We start from the raw sequence: 24,162 nt of genomic DNA, 5'->3' as shown, positions 1-24,162 counted from the left end.
TTAAAAAAGTACAAGTAGTAGTATGTTAAGAAGATTAGTGCTAACTGAACATACCTTTTGGTTCACATTTTTTCAAATTTTTCTAATCTGGCAACAGCGTGTATGAGAACTAGCCCTACAAGAACAGTGACAGTAATTTATTAGTCATTTGACTAGCACTACTGATGTATTATTTCTATCATAGCGTAAAGCAAAGTTTCTATCAGTTTCTTAAGGCAAATGGACAAAAGTGATGGAAATATTTGTGTACATGTGATTTTTCTTCTCCCTTTCACTTATGAATTCTATTGACTTTAAGACATATATTTGAACTCCTCACTCTTTTGTTGTTTACTAACCATGGATGACATAGAAATTAGTAGGATTGACTTATCATGCTTGATGGATATATCTATCACAGTTAACATATTAAAAATGATGTATTTATTTATTTATCGGTCATTTTTGACTTATCATATTTGATGAATATATCCTTCAAATGTGACGGCACATTGGGTACATCAACAGTCATTTTACCGGTCATATGACTGTCATTATTGATGGAATTATCCATTAACTATTTTTTAGCAATTTTATAAAAAAATCTTGCAAGAGTATTAGTGAAATCATTTTGTATGTGTTAGTTTCGGTCATACATTTCTTGTAGGGTAGTTGAAACGAAAAGTCGACTTTTTGTATTTAGTTAAAAGTCGACTTTTCGACTTTTTGCATTTAGTTAAAAGTCGACTTTTTGCATTTAGTTAAAAGTAGACTTTTCGAATATATGTATTTTATAAATAGTCGACTTTTCGCCTTTCTTCGACTTTTTCCGACTTTTTTCGACTTTTTCGAGAATTTGTTTTTAATTTGTAAGAATTTTTTATTCATCCCAGCATAATTTCTCACACAACTTTTGAGCTTGATCTGTTTTGTTGTTATAAACAATATATAAAAAAATTATACGTAGTTGAAAACTTAGCCGGTTTACAGTCGATTTTAAGTCGCCGCCGACATATTTAGTGTCAGTCGCCGCCGCCGTTTATATTTGACGTCGCAGGGCTCTGGTGGCGTGAATTTTGTTGCAGTTTCTTACAATTTTTTAGCACACAGATTAAGGACAATTTTTGTTATAGAAAAAAGTAATATATAAACAATTTAAATATAAATTAATTTAGTAAAAAGAATCCTCTTTATACCTTTAAGAAAAAAGGTAAACATTTTACAGGTATCGTCTACACTCAAGCAGCATTAAACAATATTTTCACCAAATCGCCACAACAACTGCTTATCATCGGCAACAACAACTACAACACATAACAATATGGACTCCATTACAACAGGATTGGCAGCATCCTCAATTCTAGAGGGAACAAAATTTAAAATTCAACAATCCATTCCCAGTGGCTCCATAAAGAGAGGTCCTCACGCTATTGTCCGTACGGCCGATTTAAATGATGGCATTAATATACAACGCAGATTTGGTAATTTTCCTTTTAAAACCAAACCTAATTGCAGCAGATTTCTTTTATTATTTCATTTAGTTTGTTTAAAATACAATTAAAATTTATTAGTCAATTTGGGATTTAGTTGAAAAAAAGTTAAAAAAAATTAAAATGAAATGATAAGCTACTTTTAAAGCTATATATTCGAATGGCATCAATTCCCTGATGGCAAAGTGCATAAATAGCTTGTTCTTGAAATATGAGACTTCTTCAATCAACATACCAAGGATGCAATCATTTGGCGGCCAAAAAGTCTTTAAGGGCTCTTAAGAGTGTGAGTATAAAAACTAAATTTTATTATTTTAAAGTTATAATTTTGTACAAAAAATTTATACTAATATTTAAGTAGTTTTATGTTAAAAATCTTTATAAAAAAAAACAGAAAGATTATTAATATGTAAAGGTATACATAGAGCAACATACTTTTTAAGCTAAATTAGTTAAGTAATTAAACAAAAACATAAGAAAATGTATTAACCATAAGATCATATGATACCCCGAACTATTTAAACTGTTTTTTGTAAGGAATGAAGACTGAAGGCGAGGTTAGGTTGATAGAAGGATGTATACTACATCAAATCCGAAGAAATACACCTAGGCCACAATCGGGCCTGTTGTGCGCTCTTTATCATGTGCAAAAAAGGAACTGAATGAATTATTTTTCAGTGTTCAGAAACTCAGTTTCCTGAACGTAATTCCTAAGTATCTTCAAATCAGTGTTAGTCACAAATGTTATTTCCACTATACTTGGATCTAACTTTGACGAATGCCTGGCAATGGCTAAGAAAGTGCTCCAGAGTTTCACAGTCCTCTACACACGCTCTACATACGTCTACATACGCGCGTCCCATTTTGTATCATACTAACTTCAAACTTGCTCATTTTGAGGAGATTTTTCGTCTTGCTCTAATCAGCGTCACCCCATAGCATTTTCGTGGTTCTACCCACTGTTTCATTATTCCAAGAGGTCTTAAAGATTCTCTCACCCATATTTTTAGTTCAGCTTTTGTAGCGTCGAATGGTGTTTCGTTTGTCAGGATAACTGCCTCAAGCTACCTTCCCTTTAAAGCTATTACTTTCGCTCTTTCATTACCGACTACTCCCGAGTGGGCTGGTATCCATATGATGTGAACCTTACCTCTGGAAGAGTATATAGATAAAGCTTTCTTACAATCCAATTCGGTCTTAGATTTAGTTCTATCTCCTGATATCGCCCTAATTGCCTTCTGACTGTTGGTAAAAATATTAAGCGCTATGGGCGCCATATTTATTCCAACTTACGGATTTCGTTATTTTTATAACGATGCACGTACATCTGCCTGGATGTTATGATTTGGTAAACGTTGGTATATTTCTGCTTTTGGATCTTCAATATAGACGATAAAATTAAAAGTAATCTATGATTTTATGAATACTAATAATTCAGATCATACATCTGCTAGAACTCTGATCGAACATTTGACAGACGGACATTGATAGAGTCAATTCACTTACTGATTCCGTGTAGTTTTGTATAACATGTAATAAGGCTACCGCTCTAGTGATGAACGATTTTTGTATAAAAATAAAAAAATTGTGAGAAAATGTTAAAAAAGAAATCGTTAAATAATATATTCATTTTATTTTATAGAAAATATTTTACATATCTGTTTAAAATAGAACTGAAACTATTCGTTTAATGTAAATGAAATTTATTATTAAATTCTTTTTTAAATTAATAATTATGTTTAATATGAACGTATTAACTATTTAATTCTATATCCTATTATGTACTTCTTAAATTTCCAATCTATACAAGTTTTCTATATGTTTATTTAAATCTTCCTATTTCAATGGAATAGAAAAAATAATAAACTTTTAAGTTAATTCTATATAAAAAAGTAAGTTTTAAGTATAATGAATTTCAGTGAAATATAAAACAATCAACAATCAACATACCAAGTTTTGATGACCAGGGGGTAAAGGTTTCAATTTGCAACATTCTAAAAAATTTCAATTAAACAACAATCAACATACTATTTAATGAAATGGACAACATCAACAAAACTACAATCAACATTACCTTAACTCGGCAGCAATATGGCAACAAAATACAAAAGTATGGGGAAGTTCAAATGAACGAAAATGTTTCTCTCAACAATCAACATACCAAAATTGGAATGATTTTGTTCTTAAATATCATAAAATTGGAATATTTTTTTTATTATTCAACATTTTAATAACATAATTAAAATTTCAAAATTAAATTTCTTTTAAATACCTATAAAAGTAAATTAACAAAATCCCTTGTTAAAGTAAATTAAATTACATTTTTTATAAAGTTTTTATTGCATATTTTCAATAACGAAATACTTTTTTTTTTAAAAAAAGTTCTTAAAATAAGTAAAAAATTCTTTAGAAATTTTTCAGCTTAAATTAGTTTTAAAAACAAAATATTTTAAAATTAATATTATTATCAACTTTAGCAACATACAAAAAAAGAATATGTTTGTTTCCAGGGATAATTATTATGGTTTATCATAATATATCTTATCTTTTTATCTCTATGTTTAGGTGAAGGTTCCAAACCTTTATTTGATCGCGATGATATTGCAGTTAATCAAACAACCCTAGATGCCCGTGATACTAATAATTTAGATCATGAGCGCAATACGGGCTGTAAAACAAATAAAACAAATCGTAGAAGTTCTTCGACAGTAAGTAAATTTTTGTTTTTTTTTTAAATTAATATTTTATAATGCAAAATTTTTACCCCCCAAAACAAATGTATAATTACACTGGTCAACAGAAATGACACACCATCTAATTGAGTGTTTTATATCATGTTAAGAGACATTCCCAGTAAAAAAGTGTGTAAAAAGATGTAGTATTATCATTAGAACTAGTAACCCGAAGTGCTTCAAATTCAGGTGAAAAACCTATGAATTTTACATTAGCTTATCATCGAAGGGATGTTGTTCACTTTTGGCAACTCTGAACTACATCTTATCTTAGTTTTAGAAGCAATAAAAATCCGATATTTGAATGTCAAAAATAAAACGCTTTCTCTTCATGACACTTATGAAAATTTCATTGGTTTTTCACCAAATCTTGATGTACTTAAAATATGTTATTTGTAATGACTTTTCAACATCTATTTTCTTACTGGGTTTTCATTTGTAAGAAAATATTTGGTTTATAAAAGTGAATAGTATGTAATCGCATTTTTAGATGTGATTAAGATGTAGTTTGTAAAGTATGACGACATTTTTGCTGGGTTCTTTTAAGAATTTCAATTTTGATGAATTTTGATATTTGAAAACAAATTTGGTCTGTAAACATCGGAGATACATCTGTTTAAAATCCCGAAAACTTCTGAGCTTCATTATTGGTCATATCTCCTATACAACGCCCTCCCTCTTCTAAAGACCGCGTAATGATCATATTGGGATAACATTTTTCTGATCGGTCTATAACTGATCATAGCTGCCATATTTAAACCTTCTTCTGAAAATCTGCACATAATAATGATAACGGGATAAAATTTACGAATAAGTTTTGCATATTCAAAGCATACAGCTAAATGTTTTTTGCATCGGATCACAATTTGTCATGGCTCCCATATAAAATAGTAATTTATAATATTTGTTATTATAGCATAGCCCAGGCCATGTATTTAGAAATATAGTTTTACTTGGATTTGTACATATCGTATAAAAAATAAACTTGAAAATTCCTTAAGATCGTGTGGCCAAAAAAATACACTTGGCCAGTGTAAATATATATAAAGTAATACGCAAACGAATACTAACATAAAATTTAAACTGATGCTTAAGGAATCAAGTTCACCGGAAAGATATCGTCATCGGGACATTAAAAAGCATTCCTCGCCGACATCTGGACGACGTAAGACACCGGAAAGATCTGGGCGCAGTGAAAGACCAACACACAGCCATGATAAACATAATTATAATGTAAAATCTAACAATACAATGACTGATAAATATAAAAGGAGTCGTAGAAGTAAATCACGTTCACCGCCACATAACGCCAATAAGAAGACTGTCGAAAAAGTTCCTTACTATCGTGATGAACAACGTGAAAAAGATCGTATAAGACGATTATATGGACGTTCACGTTCTCGTACACCACCGCCACCAGTAGCAAACTTATCGTCATCATCGTCGTCAACTGCAAAGCGACGTATTGAAAGTCCATCGAGACGGCGAAGACGTTCAACCAGTAGAGATCGTCATCGTAGACAATCACCATACATTCACCGAAGCGTAAGAAGAGACTACAGAAGCCGTCGTTCTAGAACACGTTCACGAACTCGTTCTCCACAAAGACGTGAACGTCACAAACATTCTAGTAGATCTAGCAGAGAGCGTGACAATGAGCACAAAGAAGATGTAAATTCCTTAACAACTGCTATTATACCCGCAACACCTCAGATTATTCCTATACCAGTACCTGTGCCCGCTGAATATGCTGCTGCCTATACATTCGTATGTTCATTTGAATTGTACAATTGTTAATATCTCAACATATTTACGATTTATTTCATTTACAGCCCGGCTGGACAGCTCCACAACCAACTTGGCCACCGTCTCACCATCGGCCACCAGCCACATCACATTTTGCTCCCTTTCCCATGTGGCCTATGATGCCTCCTCTTAGACCACCACCTCATCAAGCGTCTTATGGTGGCTTACCACCACCAACATTAGCTTATCCACCAATGACAGCTTCATATCGTCCTCATGGACCGCAAAGATATCCTCAACCAAGACACAATAGCAACAACAACTATCAAACTCGGCCGAAAAAGCCCACAAGTTAGATATTTTTTTTTAGATTAAAGTATATATTATGTTTAATTCTATCGATTCAGATATATGGACGGATATTTTAAATGAATATAATAAAATTCTGGTTTTTATATTAAAACTTTGCAAATGTTTTTTATTATTTCATAATATGGGCCTGTTTCTCTAAATGCGAACGAACAAAAAAACCCAAGGGCTTTCCCATGTGGCCTATGATGCCTCCTCTTAGACCACCACCTCATCAAGCGTCTTTTGGTGGTTTACCACCACCAACATTAGCTTATCCACCAATGACAGCTTCATATCGTCCTCATGGACGATATGAAGCTGACGAATTAAAACTTTGCAAATGTTTTTTATTATTTCATAATATGGGCCTGTTTCTCTAAATGCGAGCGAACAAAAAAACCCAAGGGCTTGGTTTTTGAACTTGTAAATTAAATAAATAAATTCGAAAAATTGTTATTGTTTTCAATATAAAATTAGAAAGAAATATTCGTTCGTATACGAGAAGTGTCGAAATTATTTGTCATTCTAAATAACTAAAAATTTTCTTAATTTTTCTTTTTCTGATTTCAAAACTTTAATAGGTATACATCTTAAATTTCCGAAGTTGGTAACTAATTGAATTTTAGTAAGTTTCTATTTGTATATTATAATTTTCCAATCGTGTGTCAAAAAATTATATTTTTTATAGTTTTGTAAGAAAATCTAAACTTTACTTTTAAGGTCTAAGTGGTCTAAACTGTACTTTTAAATTTTTACACAAAAATCGCATATTGTTAGGAAATAAATATTGCATTTTAATAAGAAACAAAAATTTTCATAGTTTTGATACAAACATACATATGTTAACAAAACAACCCCCCCTAATAAAATTACCAACAAAAAAATTCATCTGGCAACATCATTCTTATGAAGTTTTGTTTTTTTTTTTCTTTTTGACAGTAAATCATAAAAAGGGCTGCCAACTCTAAATAAAATAAAACTATAAAACATAACTTTGTTGCGTAAATAAACAATATTTATAAAATTCCAATATTAATTCAACATTTTGCTAAAACGTTCAATATTTCTCTTAAACTTTTACTCAAGTTTTTAAATATAATTGCATATGTCAAATAGCTACCATTCTACCATAACTTGGCAACCCTTTTTAAAATGGGAGAAAATATTGACGCGTAGAATTTTTTTGTTACATTGAAGGATTATCTTTTTTTCTCTCAATTTCGGAAAGATTCTGTTGTAAAAAAAGTATTAAATTTCTAGTTTAAAATTAGTGAAAAATAGATTTCCACAATGGATATTCATTCCATTTGTCGTATTTGTTTGGAATATTTGCAAAATGGCAATGCTTATGATTTGTTTTTAGTGCCTGGTTTGGCCAAAAAATTGTGTATGTGCACATCGTTGTCGGTGGAACCACAGGATGGGTTCCCAAAGAACATTTGTGGGGTTTGCTACACCCGTCTCAGTGATATGGCCGACTTTCAGAAACTATGCGCTGATTCGGTGCAGAAATTCCAGGAAATGATGGCCAACAATGCAATTGTGTGTGCACCGACGTTTGATATTATGGAGGCCCCCTCTACGGCACCAATTGAGGGTGTTCAGATGCCTGAAGATGAAGATGACCATTTGAATTTTGATCCCTTGCTAACCAATCACAAGATGGAGATGCTGGAAAATGAGGAGGACGTCTTCAAGATGCTGGAAACTGTAGATAAAGAGGAAGTGGAAGAAATTCCCACAAAGATAGAGGAAGAAGAAATTAGTGATGAATCCAGTGAAGAAGATCGGGACAGTGACGATGACTTCCAATTTCCCGAAGGCGGAGATAATGATGATGAGAGCGAGAGCGACGATGATAAACCCCTAGCCACCAGAATACGCGGCATTAAGAAAGAAATCAAAGAGGAAAATGATAAATCAGAATCAGAATCAAAAGATCCAAAAGTTAAACCAAAACGTAAGAGGATACCTGCTGCTGAACGTCATTTGCATCGTATAATCGAATGTCACATTTGTCATCAGAAATTCAAAAAGACTAAAAACTACGAGGAGCACATGAAATATCACAATGACAAGTTGCCCTTCCAATGCGAAGTTGAGAACTGTAAACGAGGCTTTACCACCGCCTATGGTTTGCGTTTGCATGTTGAGCATTGCCACGACGAGACTGTTGAAAAGATTCCTTGCACCCAGGAAGGCTGCGACATGATGTTTACCCGTCGCCGTATACTCAACTGGCATTTGAAGAGAGTGCACAAACTGGCTAAGGAGGACGTGCCCAAATCGTATCCATGCAGTGATTGTGAAAAGGTATTCAAGTGTCCCATGGCTTTGAAGAAACACATGTTCAAGCACACTGGCCAGGAATTGCCCTTCCCTTGCAACATATGTGGCAAACGTTTTGTCATCAACAGCGCTCTTAAGGATCATCTAATGCGTCATGCTGGTATAAAGAACTATGTGTGCCCGTACTGTGGTGTAGGCAAGACTACACGCCAAGAGTGGAACACACACATTGCTACTCACAATACCGAGAAGAAATTCAAATGCCACCTCTGCCCTCATGCTTCACACAACAAGCAAAATCTACGTATGCACGTACGTGTGGTACACGAGAAGATCAAGGACTACGCTTGCCAATATTGTGGCAAACAATTCGGCAAATCAAATGCCTGCAAAATGCACGAGATGACACATACCGGCGAGAAAAGATGCGAATGTAAGGTATGCGGTAAACGTTTCTTGTACCCGAAAGGTCTAACTAAGCACTTGAAGACCCACGAGAAACGTGTACTAAGAGCTATAGAGGTGTATCGCAAGCGTCAAGTTGAGTTGGGAGAAGTGCCAGCAGAGGCCGCAGATTCTGAACAATTGCCTGATTTACCAAATCCTGAAAACACCCAGGAATCACATCAAAAGGTGGCAGATGAAATTCTCAAGGTTTGTGCTGATTCCGTTAATGCCATACCCAAAGATCCGAGACGCGTAGAGCGCGTGGATATTGCCGACTTAGCTGGTACTGCTGTCAATCCCATTCCGCAAGTAGCTCTGCCTTCCTGGTCGCCCCAGATTAATTTCATGATGAAAGAAGGCAAATACACATGTCCTGATTGTGGTCAGGGCTTTAATGGTTCTGGTAATTTAAGACGCCATCACAAGATTGTTCACCAGGGCGTCAAAGATTTCGCCTGTAGATTCTGTCACAAGCGTTTCGCCAAGGCACAGACCCTTAAACATCACGAAATGACACATACCGGTGAAAAGCCACATGCCTGTTCTCACTGTGATATGCGTTTCATACAAGTGGTGGCTCTTAAGCGCCACATGAAAGTTCACCAGGAAAGACCCACATACATACCTCAAGCTGCCTTCAAGGCCAAAGAAGAGTTGGTTAAACAGGAACGCAAAAAATACGCCATCAAACGTGAACAGGAGCAGGAGCGTGAAGCAATAGCCGAAGAAGCTCGCAAACAATTAGAGGAGCTTAAGAAACGAGAAGAAGACCTACAACGACGTCAGCGTGAGGCTTTAGAAAATCTACCTAAAGCCATACCAAAAGAACGTTTGCCACCTGGGGCAGATATTTCCATTGCCACCAATGTTTTACCAAGTGATTTAAATAGTACTGCAATAACAAACACAACTAACACTAGCACAGACACAATAGCAAATGCTAATAACGAACCTTCCACATCGGAAAGTGCTCTCAAGATGGAATCACAAGAACACGAAGATATTTCATACCCGCAAGTTATGGGCAACTATTAAAACAATTTGTAGAGCAAATAAAAGCAAAACTACAAAACTACTTACTAACTGCACACGTTTAGAAACGTGTCCTATACATACGATACTATTGCAAGACATAAATGATGGAAGAACAGGCCGGGCCGTACGTTAATGATGATGACATACAAAGCTCACAATATATGGAAAGGATTTTAAAGCTTATAAATGCATTTTAGTAATTTTCAAACTATATGTACTCTTAAAACGCGTACATAACGCGAACAAAACAACAATTAACATTAATTCAAAACTGTATAATTCAAAATATTATTATTGTATTTTAATTTTTTTCCCTATTCTTTTCTTTCGTTTCGTTTAATTTTGATTTTTCTAAGATTTACTTTTAAGATTTCTATTTATGGTTTAATGTGTTTTAAAGATTTTCTTTATTCCCTCTCAGTTAATTTTGCTGCAATAGCCAAGATTTATTTGAAATAGAAAAATAGAAAAAAAAAACAATTATTTTAACACCATTTGTACACAAACGGATACAAAACAACAACATATTTTTAAGATTGTTCGAAATTTATAACTTTTATTGTAATTTTGTGAACACAAACACATATATTTGCATTCAAAATTTAATATGTAATACTATGAGAAAAATATACATACATAATTAATATAGTTAAATAATTCTTTTCAAGTTTTTCAATTGCTGTTTAAAAATGCAAGATGTTATTGTTGGGCAACGGATTGGTATTTAAGGCGAAGAGAGATTACATTTTACTTTGAAATTGAATTGTTTTAAACATTTAATATTTCAGTTTTAGAATTGATGGAGTTATTAATTTGGAAACGATTCCAAAGTAACAGTTTCAATCCATCAGGATCCTATATGTCGGATTATAAATACAAGTGTTATTAGAAGAACCAAAAAGTATCAGTTGAAGAATTAATAAGTAAAAAATTATAGTCGGGCGAGGCCGTCCATGATTCTACGGTACTATAGAATATCCTGTGCCCAATTCCATTGAATTATCTCCAAAATTGCGACCTATAGTTCGATTACAAGGTTTACAAGCCCGATTCGGTGGTACAGTTGTATGGAGGCTAGTTGAAACAATGGACCGATGTTAAACTTTTTTAATAGGCTTCGTCTACGGTACCATAGAAGATCATGTGCCCAATTCCATTGAATTATCTCCAAAATTGCGACCTGTAGTTGGATTACAAGGTTTACAAGTCCAAATCGGGGGTACCGTTGTATGGGGGCTAGGTGAAATATTGAACCGATCTTAGCTAATTTCAATAGGGTTCGTCCCTGCGACAATAGAAGATCATGTACAAAATTTCATTTAATTATCTTCAAAATTGCAGCATGTAATTTGATTACAAGGTTTACATGGACGGACATAGCTAAATCGACTTAGAAATTGATGCTGAACCGATTGATATACATTAAGGTGGGTAAAGGACCAATATTATTGTGCGTTACAAACATCAGCACAAACTTAATCTGATAGAACTATTTTAAATTTGGATCTCGCATATATCTGAGGCATAGTACATTTAATCCAAAACTTAACCCCTAACAATTCGGGTTTTTTTTAATTAAAAACAAATTGTTTTCCATTGTGTTTCTATTTTGCAATTTTTTTTGTTAATTTTACATTTGCTTGTTATTTTTTATGATGAGAATGAATACTTGTATAAAATGATTGATGATTATGATAAATTAAATCAGGATTAGATTATACATCTTCCTGACCACAGTCTTAATGAAAATGTTATTAATGAGATGATGTTTAAAGAAAAATAGAAATTAAAAGAAAAATAAAACAAAATTAATAATTTTAAGATAATTTGCAAAAAAAAAACGTTTGCAAAAGTATAAAATCGAAACAACTTTATAAGACAAAAAAATAATAAACTCAGAAAAGAAATAGTCTTAGAAACGTATGAAAAGTTTTTAAGGTTGTTCCGGTGTTTTAAGATTGTATTTAGTTTTGATGTTATTCAACTCCTCCTGTTTCTTGTCCACATCTAAACGTTTAAAGGCCTTATTCGATTGATAATACAAGACCACCAGATAACGATTACAAACATTGAAGCCAGACAAGTGGTCACATGCATTTTTTGCATCAAATATATCCTCATAGACAACAAAAGCAGTACCACGGGTCTCAGGTGTATTGCCACTAAAATAAAGAAAACAAAACCATCTATATATCAGTTTCTCTAATTAATAAATTCCATTATTAATAACTTACACTCTTATTTGTCGTATGGCTCCAAATTTTCCAAATATATCGTACATTTCTTCAGATGTAATTTTGTAGGGTAAATTACGTACATACAAAAGGCGATTGACCTCAGGAGGTAAACGTATCTTGAAAAGTTTAACGAAACAAAAAAAACAAAAATTAAAATGTATACACAAAGCCACACATATACAGGCAACATTGCTAAACGTTTCGTTTTTGCAAACCAGTTAAATATTTTAAGTAATTTAGTAAAAAAACTTCCTTAAAATATAATATATAAGAAAAGGAAAACTTACATTGTTGCGTTTATTCATAATGAAATTGCAAATTCGCCGCTTGTCTTGCTGATGTTATACCTCAATGGGCAACTACTCTGCGTCCGAGCCTTCTCCTCAATAAAGCGTGTCTTATTTCTTGCTTTGCCGTTCGAAGACTGATTCACTTCAATTCTACGCTGCTGTAGTGGTAAATTTATTTCTTTGTTTACACTATAATGCCGTTTAAAGGTCCTTTGTCCTTTTGTTTGATACACTATTTTGTTTGTTTGTTTGTTTGTTTGATGATTTAAGTTACTTCAGCAACAGCGATAGATATACACCACTGCTAAAGATTTATTTGGCCGTGTTAAAAAACAAAAAGCCAACACTAATTCTGGTTGAATCAACCGCAGGGTACCATGGATAATTTCAATGAAATGCGATGAGTTATATGATGTGAAATGAATATGAATTGATGATTTTAAAAATACTCGGACAGAAAATTCATTCAGAGAGATAATTTAGCCTCCTCGATAAAATCCGTTATGGTGAAAATAGCCTCTATGCCTTCTACCTCAATAAAACTGTTCAAATCTGAATGAGCAAGAATGCGGGAATATTTCGATCTAATATCATTAAAACTGGGGCAGATAAAAATTATATGGGAAACGTCCTCCGTAACATTACATTTCTCACATTTGTCTGATGTACAGATGTTCATCTTTGCCATCGTGTAATTACAAAAGGCATGACCTGTCAAAAGTCTGTTCGCCATTCTTAATTTATTTGACTTCACCTTCCGTGGATCATAGGCAATCTTCTTGAACCATGGTTCACGATGAGTGGTAGGAAACAATCTACCATAGTTGACTCCTTTCGCAGATCTTTTGAGGTCATATTCATCCTGCCATTCCCTCCAGAATATAGATTCAATATGGCATATTGCGTCAGGCAGTGGCCATGACACTGGTGAATGTGGAGCCGATCTGCAGGCCTCACCTGCAGCTTTATCCGCTTTAATGTTTCCGGTGATACATGTATGACCTGGTATATAGTGGATTTCCACTCTATCAATGTTAGATACACGTATTTTATTCCTTATAGCATTTACGATATAATTCGGATGGGACGGGTTTTCCAATGCAAGGATACCCGCTTTTGAGTCCGTCATAATCGCCACCGACCCAAAGTTGTTTTCCACTGCAAAATCTAGAGCTCTATCAATGGCCAGTAGTTCCGCAGACATTGACGAAAGTTTTTTATCGGTAGCAAATGAGACCGTAAGATCCATTCTTGGCACATGATATGCAAATCCTGTCCTATCTTGACTTACAGAGCCATCGGTAAATATAATCTCATAACCTTCGCCCTTAAGTGGGTTTACCTTTTCAAGGTATAATTTTCCAATAACCTCACTGCCCACCTCTTTCTTCGATGATGCAACCTCTTTGAAGAAGTCCGGAAACAGCATCAGTTCAGGACATGATTTTGCAATCCGTTCACACCTGCCCATATCCTTAAATATCCCATCATACCGATGGAATATACGTGAGACACTCGTATTGATTATACCCTCCGAGTTCAATAATGATTCGGCTAATGGGAGATCGTAAGTTATCGCTTTCGCCACTTCCTTTGCCGTACTAAGTTGGAATCTATAAGAAGGTGGTAGTTCCGCAGCCATATGATAAATTACATTAATTGGAGTTGATCTTATAAGACCCAAACATCTTCTTAGCACACCATTCACATACGTTCCAATTTTGTTTGATGCTTTTTTCGATAGATTCGAAAAGGACGAAACTGCATATTCCAAAACCGGGCGTGCATATGCCCTGTATAGTTGTAATGCCCTTTGTGGATCAATACCCGTTCTGCAGTTATTGACAAGTTCCAGAAATTTACATGAGTATCTAACCTTCCCAACAACGTGATTTACATGTTTCATGGGGGAGTTATTAGTCGAAACAATCCTCCCCAGATATCGTATTGAATCAACTTGCGGAATGGTCTGTGAGTTTATAGAAATATCCAAATTCCCCGGCCGGTTATTAAAGTGTATGGAGTTTGATTTGCTGGAGTTAAACGAGAGCTTATGGTCACTACACAATTCATTGAATCTCACCAAATTCTCCCTGAGCAGTTCTTTCGCCTTGTCAAAAGTACTGTCAAAACAGATTATAAAAAAATCATCCGCAAATTGGTACACTATGCAGTTTTCCGAATTGATGGCGTGTAGCTCCACTGTAAAAATGTTGAACAATGTGGGTGAGAGGGTACTACCCTGAGCCAATCCATTATTGGATTGCACTGATTGTCTGCCTATTATCAAGGATCTGTTCATCAAATATTTTCCTATCCAACTTGTAATATGGGGGTTGATTCCTATTCGATCCAGTTTTCCACAGAGTAGTGTAATATCTGTTTTATCGTAAGCTTTCTCAATATCTAGGCAAGCTGCCACTACTTGGAGACCAGACTGTTTAAGTGTATACACTGTATTTATTAGGTCGTTGATACACTGAGATGTTGAGTATTTTTTTCTGAATGCATATGACCTAGATGGTAATATATAATTTTCATCAATAAATTCCTCCAACGACAGTTTGATCTGATTTTCCAAAGCTTTAAGTAGAACCGGGAGTAGACATATAGGTCTATAGTTACCAATGATCCCCGGGTCCTTACCCGGTTTCAGAATTGGGCATATTCTAATCTTCCTCCACTCTTCTGGTATCTCCAAGCTAGTCCATATACTGACCAACCAATTAAATAGCTTTCTCTTCTCGTCAATCGGAAGGTTGATCAGAATCCCATAAGAGATTCCGTCTAAACCGCAAGCCGAATCTGGATTTCTAGATGATAGGAATTTATTGAAGTCATGGAAAGATAATTGTGGTATTTGGTATGTGTGTGCCAAACTAGTGGGTACGGAAATATGTGTCTGTAAGTTACTGTCATCAGCCTCATTGCCAATCAATTTGAGGTATTCTAAATTCTGAAACTCACTAAATGAATTTTTGCTCATCTTTTCACATCCATATTTCCTCAACTGGGATGTTCGCCGCCACAAATCCCTGGAACTTTCCGGTCCGGATAAGTTCGTCAAGAGCTCATCAAATGCTTTCTTCTTCAAACTAAATATATATTTTTTAAGTTCGGATTCCGTTGATACCAAATTTTCACCATCGATAAATCTACGCGTGTGGTGATATTTTCTCCTAGCAGCATTTCTCACTCGGAATAGTCTATTCGCCTCTTCATCCCACCAATTTTTAGGTATATACCTATTCTTCTCGTCAATTTTAATGGTATGTTTATCTTTTCCTTTCTGAATCCTTTCCAGAAATTCCTTCATATTTTCACCAATACTCATCTGCCTTACCTCCTCTAAAAATCTATCCTTCATAAATAATTTGCTTTTCATTCGAGGACATGTTACTCCATCCATCTCAATTAATACGGGCCAGTGATTGCTACCGCAAATTTTCGAGTCCAGGGACCTCCAATCAATCGAACCTTGACTATTTTTCACAAACGATACGTCCAGTGCTGATTTATGGCCATCTGCTGTAGAGTAAGTGGGGTTACCATTATTCAGGCATCGGAAGTTATAGTCCTCCATTATCTTCTCCAAAAGTAAACCTTTAGCATTATTATCGCCCCTCGACCATAACGCAGACTTAGCATTGAAGTCTCCGCACACTAGAGTACAACCGTTGAATGTGGATGCCAACGAGAAAATCCTATCCATCTCGATACCAAAATCCGCATTTGACATGTTGGGTGGACTGTAATTACAGATGAAGTTGATCTTCTTCCTTAAGTTCACCGTGGAGATCATAATCGTGTCGTTCGAAGTCGTGAAGTTTATTATCGTGAATTTGATGGACTTTCTGATGTAGATACCCACACCACCAAATCCATCAGATCTACTTTTTCCAATAAAATTGAAGTCCCTCAAACTTGTGCAGGAGTTATCCCCCAGCCACGTTTCGGTAATTAGTGCAACGTCGATATTATTGTTAATAAGAAAGAGTTCAAGTAACTCCTTATTACCGATCTTCTTAAGACTTTGTATATTATACAGTAGTAGTTTCATCTTGTCTGCTTATAATTCAAATTTAATAATCAACGTTGTCATATCTCATTCTGTTAACTCTGTCCGCATCAATATTGTTAATACCTCTGTTAAAATTATCCCTAAGGGAATTCACAATACTTATAACCATGTTCATATCCACCTCTCCTCTTGATAGGCTTAAAAGTGCTTCTGTTACCTCTTTCGAGGCTTTTTCCAAAGTATCCACTGCCACTGAATTATCATGTTCCATCTTCTGAGAGAGAAGACGAGGGTTCATGCACGATTGGGTTTCCGAAACAATGGCCTTATCCGTCAGATCACCATGAAAGACGGGTTTGCCATAATTCAAGTTCACAGCGTGTTCTTCTAATATCTCCTTATGTTTTCTCATGGTCTCTCTTGCATTAGCCTCTTCCCTCAATCTGTTACCATTGTTCTTGGCCACCTTGGCGTAAGGCAGAATTTTATGAATCTCCCTCATCGCCTCCTGATGACCATTTACTATCGGCACCTTGTTCTTACTATTCTTGATCGGGGGAAAGTCCTCATTGTAATCATCAAGAAGAGAAAAACGATTCGTATTAACGTTCGAGAATCTGGTGCGGGCCTCCTTCAATGAAAGGTTTTCGATCACCATCATCTTCTTGATTGCAAATGCCTTCATACGGGCTGGGCAGTTTTTATCCGTTGGGGTATGGTTACCCTTACAGTTCACACATACCAAATCGGCACATGGGTTTCCCCTGACATGGTTGTTGTAGCAGTCGCGACATAAGTCAAAGTTCTGTTTGCAGTGTGTTGCAAAGTGGTTGAATCGATAACACTTGTAGCATTGGGAGAATGATACAAAATGACGTACCGGTATCTTTATATATCCCATTTTAATCTCACTGGGAATCTCATTTCCCTTAAATATGACCTTCATATTCCTGGATGGTATTTTGATATCATTACCATCTTTATCTTTAGTGTGTCTCATCATTCTAACGCAATTTATAACCTCAATGGGAGATGAAATGCTATCCTTAAATTCCTCCTCCAATATATCCGTAGGGATATCAAAAACAATACCCACCTTCGACACGAAATGTGCGAATATCTTAGGGGAAAGACCATTCTCCATAATTCTAACGTCGTCAACAAAGTTATTAGCTGCCATGTAGTTATTAAAGATCACCTTACAGCGACCATAACCAATTTTCACAACTTCAGCTAGATCCTTAATCTCCAATCGCATAAGAAGACGGCATACAGCAATACCATTTAGATATTTACGTACACCAGAAGCATCGTAAGAATCCACATAAACAAAATAAGGGCCTTTGTGGTTGCTATCATAACGGTATTTTGGGGTATTTGCAGCTGTTTCTCCCTGCACTTTACTGCCAGTATTCCTCTCTGGTTCGTTGTCAGACATATCTTCGTTCTCACTATTATCTGTAATAATCGCCTTACCTTTTCCTTTTTCCAACTTATTCTCTACATCTGCAATTTTACGCCTTTTCTGCCTTTCCAGGGAATGCTCCCGTTTTGATGCCGTAGGGCCTCCGCCCCCGGCGTCCTCCATCTTCCTACGCCTATCACCCAAGATTAACTCTGATATGGTCCGCTAAGATGAGGGTATGATCAAACAACTAGATGATAATCAAAAATGAAACAGTCCAATAGTAAGGACCAATGAAATATCCAAGGAATCTCCAGGTATCCAACACAAAAGGTCAGCGCTATGTTAATTCAAGATTAACACAAAATTCTCCGTACTACCAATTGTAACGGTTCTCGTGAAAAATATTTCGATCACAAAAAAAATACGCTTAGTAACAACGAAAAAAAAAAAAAATAACCGCCTATGACTTGCCAATTTGACAGTTCACACACGAATGTGATACACTATTTAACGTGTTTTTTCTGCAGTTTTCTTTCTTTTTGATACCTATCAAGATATATTAATAATATACCTTAATCAGAGCCCTGCGTCGACAAATATTAACAGCGGCGTCGAATGAATCTAAATATGTCGGCGGCGGCTTAAAATCAACTCTAAGTTTTCAACTACGTTTAGTTTTTAAATTTTCAAGGATTTTAAATAAAAACGGAATCCGAGAGATCAGAAAGTGGGAATTTGAAAGCAAATTCTAACTACAATGGTTTTCCAGATATACAATTTGTTACATATGGGAGATTTAAGATTCTAACTGTAATAGTTATATTCCAAGATAAACGAATGAAATAGGTCCAGTTAGGGGTAATGCGAACGATAACATCAATTAAAGGGATCACAAAGAGATTGAAAAATATTCCAAATGTTTCACTTTGAAAACATTATAAGAGTGTATGAAAACTCGCAACTCTGAAAGCGGACTATTCCTATTTTAGCGTTAAATTAGTAAAAAAGCAAATTTCGGAAGTGGTCATATTTGATAGTTTTATGTTTTTAGGTTCATTATAATAGAAAATTCAAATAGTACCAGTTGAAGAACTAAAAAATATCAAAAAGTCCCGTTTTATATATTTTCATTTACTCCAAGCCGTACAGGTTTAATTACATGTCTATAGGTTCAATATTATAGAAAATTCAAAAAGTACCTTTTGAAGAACGAAAAAGTACCAAAAATTCCCCTTAAAATTCAAAAAGTACCAGTCGAAGAACGAAAAAGTACCAAAAAGTCCCCTTTTATATTTTTATCACAAATTCAAAAAGTGCCATTCGATGAACGAAAAAGTACTAAAAAGTCCTGTATTTATATGTATATATATTTTTTCTAACATTTTACAAAAATGATATTTGCAAAAAACAGCTGTTCATTGTTTATGTTTTTGCTGAAAAGTTGGCAATACTAACAAAGTTAACTGATTCTAGGTTGATAACTGAGGGCGGGTTTCTTACTCCTCAGTTAAACTAGGCTTAACTTGCTGTTAGATTAAACTCGGAAAAAATTTAGACGGACTTTAACCGATAATTGTTTTTTTCAGTTTTAGATTTTAGCTCAGTTAACTTTGTTAGCATTGCTTTTCACTCAAAAACATAAACAATGAACAGCTGTTTTTAGCAAACAATACTTTTGTAAAATTGAAAATTTTTGGAAAAATGTTAAATAAACATATAAAACAATAATTAATGAAATAAAACAAATCAGAAAATTGCAATTTACTTAAAATATTATGTTTTTGTTCTTCCGAAATCATTGTTTTATTGTTTTTGTTAATTGTGTTTTCTCGCTTATAACTTGAGTTTAATTGGCCAATTACACTCAGTTAAACTAAGATAATAAGTAACTTTACTGATAACTGAAAAACACGAAACATATATTAAACCAGGTTTAATCAAAGAATGAAGATTATCTTTATCAGAAAAACTCGCCCTGAAAATCATAATCATCGGTTAAAGTCCGCACAAATTTGTTCCGAATTTAATAGCAAGTCAAGCCTAGTTTAACTAAGTAGTAAGGAACCCGCCCTTAGATTCTTAATATTTTATTGTTTTAAAAATTTCATGCTATTTTGTTCATATTTATAAAATCAAAAGCATCTCTTTTGATTTTATAAATAATTTATGATGTTTAATTTTGTTTCTATATTATTACTTAGGCCGGGTTTCTTACTCATCAGTTAAACTAGGCTTAACTTGCTGTTAGATTAAACTCGGAACACATTTAGGCGGACTTTAACCGATGATTGTGTTTTTCAATTTTAGATTTAAGCTCAGTTAACTTTGTTAGTATTGCCAACTTTTCACTCAAAAACATAAACAATGAACAGCTGTTTTTTGCAAACAATACTTTTATATGGAAAATTTTAGAAAAAAAATTTAAATAAACATTTAAAACAATAATTAATGAAACAAAACAAATCAGAAAATTGCAATTTATTTAAAATATTAAGTTTTTGTTCTTCCGAAATCATTGTTTTATTGTTTTTGTTAATTGTGTTTTCTCACTTATAACTTGAGTTTAATTGGCCAATTACACTCAGTTAAACTAAGATAATAAGTAACTTTACTGATAACTGAAAAACACAAAACATATATTAAACCAGTTTTAACCAAAGAATGAAGATTATCGTTATCAGAAAAACTCGCCCTTAATGTCAAAAGGTTATCCTATTAAAAATTTCGTTAGAGTTTAGCGTGTTGAAAATATTATATTTTCCAACGGACATATTTATTTTACTTTATCTTAAAAGCGAACGAAAAAAAATGTTTACAATAATGAGTATAAGTACATATTTTAAATAATATGCTTTAAAAACTAATACAACAAACAAACAACTGGAATATTTATTAATAACGATAATTCGATTCGATTCATGGTCCCTAATAAGTCAGCTCGAATGATTACAATGAGGCATTTAAGCACTTTCCACTAGTTGTGTGACGGAATCTTTGGTAATGAGTTGTAAAAGAGCACCAGATTTGGGACGTTCTTCTCCCTTTGTCCATTTGTGGAAGAGACTATAAATAAGTAGCGTTAAATGTTAAAATCTATTATTTTAACTTTTAGGAAAAATAAACTTTTGTACTTACCTGGCAACTTCAGTTAAAGGAGTCCAGGTGGTGAAATCAGCCTTAGGCATCCATTTACGATTCATGGCAGTATCCAAGGTAACAGGTAATATAGCAACGACTAAAGCATCCTGGGGTAAACCAGAATCTTTGCCAGCCAAAGAGCGTGTAAGTTGATGAACAGCAGCCTTAGCCATACCATAACCAATCATGCCAGGAGTACCATCTAAGGCAGGTTTAGCACCAGTAAGGGCCAAAACACCACCCTCTTTTAAATGGTGAGCAGCTACGGTAGCCGAAATAGCAGAAGTCCAAACACTTTGACGCCACATTAAATCAGCATTTTTAGCCAAGTCTAATAAAAGTAATTGTAAATATTTTTTAATTTCATATAAAAAGGAGAATAATTTAATTTGCATACTACCTTTTTTGGCATTACCACCGGCCCATCCGCCAGCTACACAAATAACAGCATCCAATTTTTCACCTTTCAAGGCTTCAGCAACTTTATTTAAAACCTCTTGCTCTTGTTCCGGCCATGTAGCATCACGGGGCACTACAATACTAGCATCAGCCTGGTCATTTTCACTTAAATCTATGCTGCCAACCCACTGCAATAAATTATTGTAAAAATAATGAATTAAGTGAAAGTTAATTTTTATATAGAAGGTCAATTACTTGGCTAATTAAAATTGTTTTTTTATTTCATATACTCACATAATTATTGCTTTTAAAATGTGAAACACAAGCAGCTCCTAAAGCTCCTTTACCACCGTATACCAACACACGACCGACAGACATTATAAGATTTTTTGTTAAATTTAAAGAAGCCAGCTATAAGAGAGAAAATAAGCCACACCAACCAACCGTTAGGTAGGAATGTCAAGATAAGACTAAATATAAATTAAAGAATTCTTAAAAGTATCAAACAGAGTCTGTGGGGCATTAACATACCTACTATATACACATGCAATACAACTATACTACATACAATAAATCGATTTGTTTTTCAGCGTCAATAACACTTGAATGGGGAAAGGGAATCTCTATACTTGTTGCTTGCAAACAAACTTATATGTAATTCATTCTCAAAGCCGGTTCATGATTAAGTGGCAAAACCTTTAACAATAAATATAAAGCTTATTTTTCTTACGTCTGTAGAGGTATGCTAGTATGTATTGTGTATTGTTCTTTTAGTTGAATGTTATGAGAGTTGGAATTAGAAAAATATAGAGAAAAAGAAAACTGTTGTAACAGATACTATGCGTTCTGTTAACAAGCTCTCACCATGTATCTGAAAAGTACACGAAGTTTTATTTTTTCAATAGATAACCTTGAACCCTTATGAAATTACACTAGCCGACAGATTTTAAAAAAGATTCGACTATAATCTTGTCCGCAACGTATACACATTATGTATACCTAGTTCTGAGTGTAATATTCCTATAAGCTAAGAATGGAATACAGTCGCTCTAAGGACTTGAATCTTACTAAGTTATAAGTTTTAAAATAAAACTTAAAACAATTAAGATACGTTTAGATTTATCAAATATTTGACAAAAGGACGTTACCACTATTTTTTGTAAACTTATTTTTTATACTGCATTAATTTTGTAATTATAAATATTGTGGAAACAAATAAAAAAACGTTCTAAACTGATGTCATTAAAGTTATATAATATTTGTGAAAATAAATCTATATTTAAAGGAAATCAAAGTGTCAATTTTTTAAGGGTCACGTTAATTTTTCAAATATTTGATATGTGTGAACATAGCTTTATCCAGCAGTTCGACGGGACAGTCCCGAACTGACCCGTCGAACTGCTGGATAAAGGAAACAAATAAAAAACGTTCTAAACTGATGTCATTAAAGTTATATAATATTTGTGAAAATAAATCTATATTTAAAGGAAATCAAAGTGTCAATTTTTTAAAGGTCACGTTAATTTTTCAAATATTTGATATGTGTGAACATAGCTTTATCCAGCAGTTCGACGGGACAGTCCCGAACTGACCACTTAACCTACCACTTGTGGTGGCCCCTAGCCACCTGACTACCCAGGTGACCGACCATTTTAACATGGGCTTGTCCTATGAGGAAGTCAATCGTCACTCTACACCCTACAAAGAGACTGTTAAGAGACGATTGCCTCCGCTCTCGCTTACAAAGAGGACACTAAAGTGACGACTGTCTTCATTCTCGATTACAAAGAGTACATTCGTGACGAATGACATAAAACATACGAATTACGATCATCCATGTGGTTAACTATTAGTGGAAATTACTGTCTTTTTTGTATGCATTGACTCTTTGTCGAACTGCTGGGTACTGTCTCTGATTTATTTACATATTTGTTTGATGATTATCACAATACAATATAATCAAGATTCTAGAATAACTGTCAATATAGAATAGATTATAATCACACTGTAGTCCTATCAAAAACAATTCCTAAATAATGTTCACATTTTTGTAGGAACTAGTCTAATATGTTTGCATGTATACTAATCTATTGATAATGCTTATGATTTCACCGGCATTTAAAATTTTAAAAGTAGTGGTAAAAAATTAACATTTGTTTTATTAAACTACACTACAAAAGCTTACCTTTTCGAATTATATGAATTATAATAAAAATAGTTCCCACACGAATTTTACTTTTTTGTAAACAACAACAATTTATTTATTTCCACATGAACACCACCACCTTAACCCATAATGACACTTGACATTTTAACAATGCTACCAACTTTAGAAAACAAAAAATACTGAAAACTACATACATCTGCGCCGATTCGGCTTAATACCGACTAAGACCAGCCGTCAATGAAATTTAAAAGCCGTCGCAGACGAATAATTTTTTAGCTTAAGCCAGTATATAAATTTACGCCCCGTAGGCGTAATATTTTGCACATTCTCTTTATAGTTTCAATATATATATATGTATGAAACTTTACAAAATAAAATATATTTTTTTTTTAATTTAGCGGGTTTTTTTTTCTAGAATAGACTTCGCGTTGAA

At 34.1% G+C, this 24,162-nt stretch overlaps 5 protein-coding genes across 6 annotated transcripts; 2 read left to right on the top strand and 3 right to left on the bottom strand.

Annotated features, from left to right (window-relative positions):
• The first annotated feature begins 1,004 nt into the window (after positions 1–1,004).
• LOC111679423 (female-specific protein transformer) lies at positions 1,005–6,410 on the top strand. The gene is made up of 5 exons (XM_023440998.2): positions 1,005–1,118; positions 1,183–1,460; positions 4,035–4,177; positions 5,297–5,968; positions 6,034–6,410. Exons 2-5 carry the CDS (start codon positions 1,301–1,303, stop codon positions 6,301–6,303), a joined length of 1,245 nt encoding a protein of 414 aa, XP_023296766.2. The 5' UTR covers positions 1,005–1,118; positions 1,183–1,300; the 3' UTR covers positions 6,304–6,410.
• A 1,060-nt stretch (positions 6,411–7,470) lies between these two features.
• On the top strand, positions 7,471–10,589 carry LOC111682100 (zinc finger protein 14-like). The gene has a single exon (XM_023444007.2). The coding sequence runs from the start codon at positions 7,589–7,591 to the stop codon at positions 10,067–10,069; it is 2,481 nt and encodes an 826-aa protein (XP_023299775.2). The 5' UTR covers positions 7,471–7,588; the 3' UTR covers positions 10,070–10,589.
• A 1,292-nt stretch (positions 10,590–11,881) lies between these two features.
• On the bottom strand, positions 11,882–12,820 carry LOC111682111 (splicing factor 3B subunit 6). Its single transcript, XM_023444020.2, has 3 exons — positions 12,594–12,820; positions 12,304–12,422; positions 11,882–12,231 (listed from the first exon to the last, which is right to left on the bottom strand). Exons 1-3 carry the CDS (start codon positions 12,609–12,611, stop codon positions 12,003–12,005), a joined length of 366 nt encoding a protein of 121 aa, XP_023299788.1. The 5' UTR covers positions 12,612–12,820; the 3' UTR covers positions 11,882–12,002.
• Positions 12,821–16,657: 3,837 nt separating this feature from the next.
• On the bottom strand, positions 16,658–18,374 carry LOC124420181. The gene has a single exon (XM_046952357.1). The coding sequence runs from the start codon at positions 18,203–18,205 to the stop codon at positions 16,679–16,681; it is 1,527 nt and encodes a 508-aa protein (XP_046808313.1). The 5' UTR covers positions 18,206–18,374; the 3' UTR covers positions 16,658–16,678.
• Positions 18,375–20,807: 2,433 nt separating this feature from the next.
• Positions 20,808–23,883, bottom strand: LOC111682107 (dihydropteridine reductase). 2 transcript variants are annotated; one of them, XM_023444015.2, is made up of 5 exons: positions 23,748–23,883; positions 21,857–21,973; positions 21,564–21,750; positions 21,161–21,494; positions 20,808–21,088 (listed from the first exon to the last, which is right to left on the bottom strand). In XM_023444015.2, the coding sequence occupies exons 2-5, from the start codon at positions 21,938–21,940 to the stop codon at positions 20,986–20,988; spliced, it is 708 nt and encodes a 235-aa protein (XP_023299783.2). In that variant the 5' UTR covers positions 21,941–21,973; positions 23,748–23,883; the 3' UTR covers positions 20,808–20,985. The 2 variants fall into 2 exon arrangements, with proteins under 2 accessions (XP_023299783.2, XP_046808119.1); XM_046952163.1 differs by lacking the exon at positions 23,748–23,883 and having other exon boundaries at positions 21,857–22,029.
• Positions 23,884–24,162: the final 279 nt, after the last annotated feature.

This window comes from Lucilia cuprina, chromosome 5, assembly GCF_022045245.1.
Source record: "Lucilia cuprina isolate Lc7/37 chromosome 5, ASM2204524v1, whole genome shotgun sequence".
NCBI lineage: Eukaryota > Metazoa > Arthropoda > Insecta > Diptera > Calliphoridae > Lucilia > Lucilia cuprina.
Note: the sequence above shows the minus strand (reverse complement) of the source record. Positions and strands in the feature narration are given on the sequence as shown.

What these genes read in the sequence shown, in the direction of transcription:
- LOC111679423 (XM_023440998.2), top strand. Translation starts at nt 1,301, where the DNA reads ATGGACTCCATTACAACAGGATTGGCAGCATCCTCAATTCTAGAGGGA. An exon ending in TAATATACAACGCAGATTTG is followed by an intron (nt 1,461 to 4,034) that starts GTAATTTTCCTT and finishes CTCTATGTTTAG; the next exon opens with GTGAAGGTTCCAAACCTTTA. An exon ending in ATCGTAGAAGTTCTTCGACA is followed by an intron (nt 4,178 to 5,296) that starts GTAAGTAAATTT and finishes CTGATGCTTAAG; the next exon opens with GAATCAAGTTCACCGGAAAG.
- LOC111682100 (XM_023444007.2), top strand. Translation starts at nt 7,589, where the DNA reads ATGGATATTCATTCCATTTGTCGTATTTGTTTGGAATATTTGCAAAAT.
- LOC111682111 (XM_023444020.2), bottom strand. An exon ending in GCCATACGACAAATAAGAGT is followed by an intron (nt 12,232 to 12,303) that starts GTAAGTTATTAA and finishes TCTTTATTTTAG; the next exon opens with TGGCAATACACCTGAGACCC.
- LOC124420181 (XM_046952357.1), bottom strand. Translation starts at nt 18,205, where the DNA reads ATGGAGGACGCCGGGGGCGGAGGCCCTACGGCATCAAAACGGGAGCAT.
- LOC111682107 (XM_023444015.2), bottom strand. Translation starts at nt 21,940, where the DNA reads ATGTCTGTCGGTCGTGTGTTGGTATACGGTGGTAAAGGAGCTTTAGGA. An exon ending in CGGTGGTAATGCCAAAAAAG is followed by an intron (nt 21,495 to 21,563) that starts GTAGTATGCAAA and finishes TACTTTTATTAG; the next exon opens with ACTTGGCTAAAAATGCTGAT. An exon ending in CCTTTAACTGAAGTTGCCAG is followed by an intron (nt 21,089 to 21,160) that starts GTAAGTACAAAA and finishes ACTTATTTATAG; the next exon opens with TCTCTTCCACAAATGGACAA.